Consider the following 6,059-nt stretch of genomic DNA (forward strand, 5'->3'; position numbering starts at 1 on the left):
AAAATGATTTATATTTAAGGATGTTGCTGCCTACTCCCATTACTTTAAGGTACTCTTAATTAGCATGGTGTTGGAAATGACTAATTCCCGTGTACAGGAAGAAGAGGCTGGGATTGTTATTTTTTTGCACACCAGTGAATGAGAAGCTACCCCAAGGATCTGCTGCCTATGTTGTGGTTCAGAACCTTGAGTTTTATTCATGGCGGGCTGCACCATGCGAGCAGTCTTATTTCTAATGGGAAAACTATGGTTTCTAACATTCAGTGTTTTCTCTGTACCTGCCCAAAGGGTCCACAGCCCCTCCTCAGTACCATCCATGCCTCAGCAGCCCACCTCCTTACCGTCAGCATCTACTGCACCTACTCCACAGCCAGCCCGGGACCTCACTCTCTGTCTTACCAGCATCTTTACTGACACCTGCTGGAATGAAGAACCACCCTTGCTCCCTGGACAAAGATAACCCCCTCCTTCTTCCTCCCCTTTGAGGGCAGTTATAGGCAAGCACTTAAAATACTGTGATCACTTACAGTAGATTAGAATTTTTTATTGGTGCCCTGTTGCCATAACAACACGAAGACAGCAGATGACTTAAGCTAAGCTTGCAAAGCAAAAGGCTGCTCATCTGGCAGTTAAAATGAATACAGTTCATTTCACAAGTTTCCCATATGGACTCTTAGTGTATGGTAATGAGGAGACCATATGGTGAGAGAAAATGCAGTGAGAACAATTGGGTTCCACTGGCTGAGTGGGAAGTAGGAAGAGAAAACCCGGGTGAGAGATTCCGGTGCGTGCGCTCTCTGGGTTCAAGGTTTGGTTGAGGTTTGTTTGGGTTTGCGTTTGGGATGGTTGTGTTCCGTAGGGGTTTCGTGTTTCTTAATCTGTTCCTTAATATGTCAGCTGCGTGAAATGACAAACATCTTGCAAATTTTGCAATATCATTCATCACAAACTGTCAGCAGTGTTTGCAAATCTGACTTGCAAGATCTTTTAAATGTGTTGTGCTTAAAAGGCAACAGTACTAAGTTTTTAGACAAAGTGCAGGAAAATTTAAGCACTTCTGACAAGCAGAAACATTAACAGTAATCATTTTAAAAACACTTGCATCTTTTGCCTGCGTGTTTAGCTGTAAATAATGCTAGAATGTATAAAAGCTTTAAAGTAAAAAATGTAATAAATACTTTATATTATGTTTCATAAAGGACAACAAAAAAAATGCTGTGTGCCGTGTGCACGTGTTATCTATAGATACAGAGGTATGGAGACACCCCACTCTCCTCCCTGCTCACCAGACTGGAAAGTGGGGAGGACAGCTTGAGAAAGGCTCTAAAGTCAACTCTGTACTATACATGCTTCATAAAAGATGAATATAAATGCATTAGTTAGACACGGTGAGCTAAATTAGAAGGTCAGGCAGGGCTGGGAGGGCTGAAAAATCACACAACCAATGAGTGTAATTACTCTTTTTTAAGTCTATTAAGTGGTGTTGTTCTATCAAGGCTCAAGGGTATAGGACATGAAGAACAAGATAAAGTAATGTGTATTTATTACTCCCACTGGATCAATTTACCAGATATTTTCAGCTCCATAAAGCAAAATACACAAATGCCGCCTTTGTTACTTTTCTCAAACTGCTTTATTTTCTCTAAAAGAGGGACTGGCTCTTGGAGAAGAGACACATTTACCCTGTGCAGGTCCCCATGCCAACTCCTCTGGGCGGGGAAAAGAGAGAAAGCTGGTGCATGTTTAAGTAGGATGGGGCTGAGGTTAGGCGAGGGACAGGAGAGAGAAGCCTGTGGCCTCAAGGCAGAATCACTTGGGTTTCCAGAATTGGAGGGAAATGGGAACCTGATGCAGCGAGGCCCGAGGCCCTGCGTGCAAACCCTAGTTTTCCCATGTGCTTGCTGTGAGAGGCACACCGCCAGCCCTCTGGAAACTCTGACCCTGTGATGTGGGGTGTACCCATCTTGCCAGGAATAATAGCCCCCATATACTGAAGTCTCGCTATCCGCCCGAGAGGCCCCTTGCATAAATTATCTCATTAACACCCAACAGCCACAATGTGGGGCAGCTGCTTTCCGAAGGAGGAATCTGAGTCTGGGAAGGGTGAGTCCGTGCACAGACAGTGCAGGCGGTTTTCAAAATCCATGTCCACCTAACCTGAGTCTCCCCTCCTGACCGCTATGCTTTTCAGAAACCTTGATAAAGCCATGCCAGGCACATTGCGGGCACGACGTACATGTTACCGATTCCTTGGGCCTCACCGCAGACATGCGAATGCCGGCCAAGTGCGATGCCTCTGTACTGATGCTCACGGATCACTCAGGAAGACAGCTGGCAAACTGAAACGGGACAGGGACACCTCTGGCCTTCAAAACAGAGACGGCCAGCTCCTTGCTCAGTACTTCTGGAGGGCCTCCTGCATCTCAGCATCTCAGAGCTTCTGAGTGACCACAGTCGCCATCCCCCTCACCTCCACATGATAAGAAAAGTCAACTTTCACCCCAAAGTTGGTCAAAAGTTCCTCTCCCTCCTGCCAATCCAGAGAGGTAGGCACATCTGTATGACAGAAGAGAATGCTGCAGCTGGAAACCCTCAGCCTGCCCTTCTCCACACGCACATGAGAAACGAAACCGAGTCACACCTGGGCTTTGCATAATGACAGGATTTTAAATCGGTGTGTATGGCAACTATCCCTGATGGTAGCTTTTGGGGACAAAAATCATCTACAGAGAAGGATTCCCACTTGCTCACATTTTCTCATTTGGTAAATGGGAATGAGGTCTGCTTTCCCGACTTCTCTCACAAGAGGGGCTCCCATAAAACAAAGCATGTACAAGTTCTTTGAAAAAGTGCAAGCCAGCATACAAAGGCATATTATTATGGAAAGCTGTATGCTTGGTCTTTGGAGCAGTTTCATTTGACAGAATATGTGGGTGGTTGTATGAATCTAGCTTTGTCTATTCACAAACACATGGGTTTAATAAAGTGGAGTTTGTTTTTTAAGGTGTGTGGTCCATGGCGCACTGAAACACTCCTGTTTGACAAACACTGACCACGATTCTAAGAAAGGCGGAGCCCGTTTTCATCCCTCAAACAATGGACAGCGGGACTATAAATCTCCCAGGTCCACAGGAATACCTCGTGCTGGCTCCATCCGCCACTTCCTGACCCTGCTCTTGAACTCTCACTCCACCTTCACATTCAGAGCCAAGAGGACACCACTCTGATCTGAGTCACAGAGGGAGCTTCCTGGGGTGGGCTCCGGCCAAAGCTCTCGCACGGCGCAGTGGCTGGATGCAAGCTATGGAGTGTTTCCTTAACACACAAACCCATTGTGTCCTTGATTACTCTTCCCAAACCCAGGAAAGCAGGGCTGGGAATTTCACCATTGGGCCACCAGGGACGAAGAGACACGTGCCTGGGCTATTTGTTCAAGTTTCTGAACGTGATGTGCAACCGTGAAGATGTTTTTAAAAGCAAATACACAACATTCAACCATATATTCCTGTTTCTCTCCTTTCTTTATGAATTAGTACTGCATGGGAGCTAGAGACCTCAACCATTAAACCAAATTTGTCTCCTGTTTTTTCAGTAAGTATTTATAGAATGGCAGCCGTGCGCCAGAAACTATACCATGTAACACACGGGATTACTTTTTTTTATCCTGATGTGATCCCGGTAATGTCTGCATGTTATTTTACCCCCATTTTATAGATGAAGAAACTGAGGCACAGAAAATAAAGCATACAGTCCACTGCTGACCCAGATTGGGATTTCCTGAGTGGCAGAGATTGGTTAGGAGAGCTCTCCAAAGTCAGAGTCTCATTCTCACAGCTGGCAAATAATCATAGCTACCTTTTTGTTGAGTGATAAATAAGTGATGAAGGCAACCCCCCAAAGAAGGAAATATTACTATCTCCATTTGACACATAAGGAAATTGAGGAATAGAGTGGTAAAGAATTATGGGGCAAAAATGAATTTTGACCCAGACGACAGAGCTGGAGGTGCCATGGTTCTGAGTTCCACCTCACCCAACCTGACTCTCCAGTCCCTTCAGCAGAGTCGAGAGAGATGCCAAATGAAAATGAAAATGGTTTCCAAGTGGAAACAATGGGAAGAATCTGCTATGCACTCCTGACTTCTTTCTACCACTCAGAAACCTTAGGTACTGACCACTGGGTGGACACATATTAATTACATCCTTGTGCTATGAAATTATCAATTATTTTCCCATAGGAAATGCATGGGAGCTAGGTTCTTGCCAGACAAAGAAAACTAAAGATAATTCTCTCCATGGCACACCTATGCTGCAGAAGCAGAGGAAGAGTCACTATTACTCTTAGATTCTCTAATTGCTCACCGAGAATAAGTCAGGGTTAAAGGGAAGGAGGTGTAAGGTGGAGGCCCCTTGCAAAGACAAGGATCTGAACAGACTGACACATCATAGGGTTTCTTCCTCAGGTGAAATGCTCTCAGGAAGTTTTTCTAAGGTGAATGGCACCTAGTGGAGGTGAAACTGTAATGGGAACTCAGGGCTGAGACTGAAGGCTCTGTAGTTCTTCCCAGGCTTAGGAGAGGACAGACTTTGCTTGTCACAATTCTTCCTCTCTTCCGGCAGGCAGGGCCCCTCACCACCCTGTCCGCCCCTCATATCTGTGCATCAGTTTCAAGGGGTGGGGTAGCTTTCTCCTGAACAAAGCCCATTCTGACAGGTGGCCCTGCCCACCCTCCCATGCAGCAGACCCCACAGGTAAGATGCGATGATGAACTGATCACCTAAAGAAGTTTGCTGAGCTTGGAAGGATGTCAATTTCATTTTTGTAGGTGCTTTATGAGGGGAAACAGACCTGGAGACGACATATCTCTAGACTTACTGTGGCTTGTGTAGTCAATGAAATTTCACTGTGCATCGTCCTGCCCTTTGACATTCTTTAGCATTTAGCATTCTCTCCTCTGAGTCCTCACACAGCATTGGTTGTCCTTTTGTTAAATGTGGCTATTGTTTTCTGTTATGCATGGTGTTGTATATACAGAGATGGGAATATCTCAACACTGACAACGGTACAGAAGAGAAGCCAACAGATGTGCATTTCCTTTTTTCTGCACTGGCAATTAATGACAGACCACTGTATGACATATATTTCTCTGACTGGCATTTCTGTTTAATTTCTCCCAATTGTGTCTTAGGTGGGATGTTTCTGGAGGGAAGAGGCTCATGTCTCAGTGACCCAAATGCAAGATCTGCCAATATGTTTTCCTTTGAGCTCTAGCTGTTCTCCCCTCACCAGGAATAAGTAAAGATTGTCATGGGGCTAGAAAGCAATATTCTGTTTCTTCTTGAGTAATGATATGATAGAATGATTAATAATCTGGACGTTGGAGCCAGGCTTCGTGGATCTGAATCTCAGTTCAGCAGTTTACATGTTGTGTGACCCTGGGCAATTGATTTAACCTCTCTTTAGTTACTTTCTTCTCTAAAATAGAGGTGGTCATGGTACCAATCTCCAAGGGTTTTTGAGAGGAAGAAATGACACAAGTGGGCTTCCCAGGCGGTGCTAGTGGTAAAGAACCCACCTGACAATGTAGGAGACCTAAGAGATGCAGGTTTGATCCCTGTGTTGGGAAGATCTCCTACAGGAAGGCTTGACAACCCACTCCAGTATCCTTGTGTGGAGAATCTCCATGGACAGAGGAGCCTGGTGGGCTGTCGTTCTTGGGGTTACAAAGAGTCAGACATAACTGAAGCAACTTAGCATGTATGTACAATGACCCAAGTACAAATAAGTACAACACTACCTGGCACATGAGTGCTTATTACTTTGATCACTGCTTACCTTACTGTACTAAATACACAAAGCACAGAAATATTTAGTTGCTTCTCTATGAAATTTTATCGGTAGCAAAGCTTTCTGCCAATCATCCAAGCCCACATCTCCAGAGACTACAAACCAAAGAGAAGGTATCCTACCTTTGGCAAACGCTCAGGGTCACCAGGGTGCCGGGGAATAACCTTCTGTAACCTCTGGAAACCATAATCAATGGTGGGTTCGTTGAGCGC

At 45.1% G+C, this 6,059-nt stretch overlaps 1 protein-coding gene across 16 annotated transcripts in view; it reads right to left on the reverse strand.

Moving 5' to 3' along the window:
• Positions 1-6,059, reverse strand: part of EBF1 (EBF transcription factor 1) — a 411,245-nt gene that overhangs the window by 25,518 nt on the left and 379,668 nt on the right. For all 16 annotated transcript variants that reach the window (XM_086412671.1, XM_086412669.1, XM_086412666.1 and 13 more), the window contains one exon: positions 5,970-6,058. In XM_086412671.1, coding sequence (XP_086268797.1) covers positions 5,970-6,058 — 89 coding nt within the window. The remainder of the gene's footprint in view (positions 1-5,969; position 6,059) is intronic.

The sequence above is a fragment of the Bos grunniens genome, chromosome 7 (assembly GCF_055505025.1).
Source record: "Bos grunniens cultivar Pamir isolate PY7600 chromosome 7, Bosgru_T2T1.0, whole genome shotgun sequence".
In the NCBI taxonomy this organism is placed as follows: domain Eukaryota; kingdom Metazoa; phylum Chordata; class Mammalia; order Artiodactyla; family Bovidae; genus Bos; species Bos grunniens.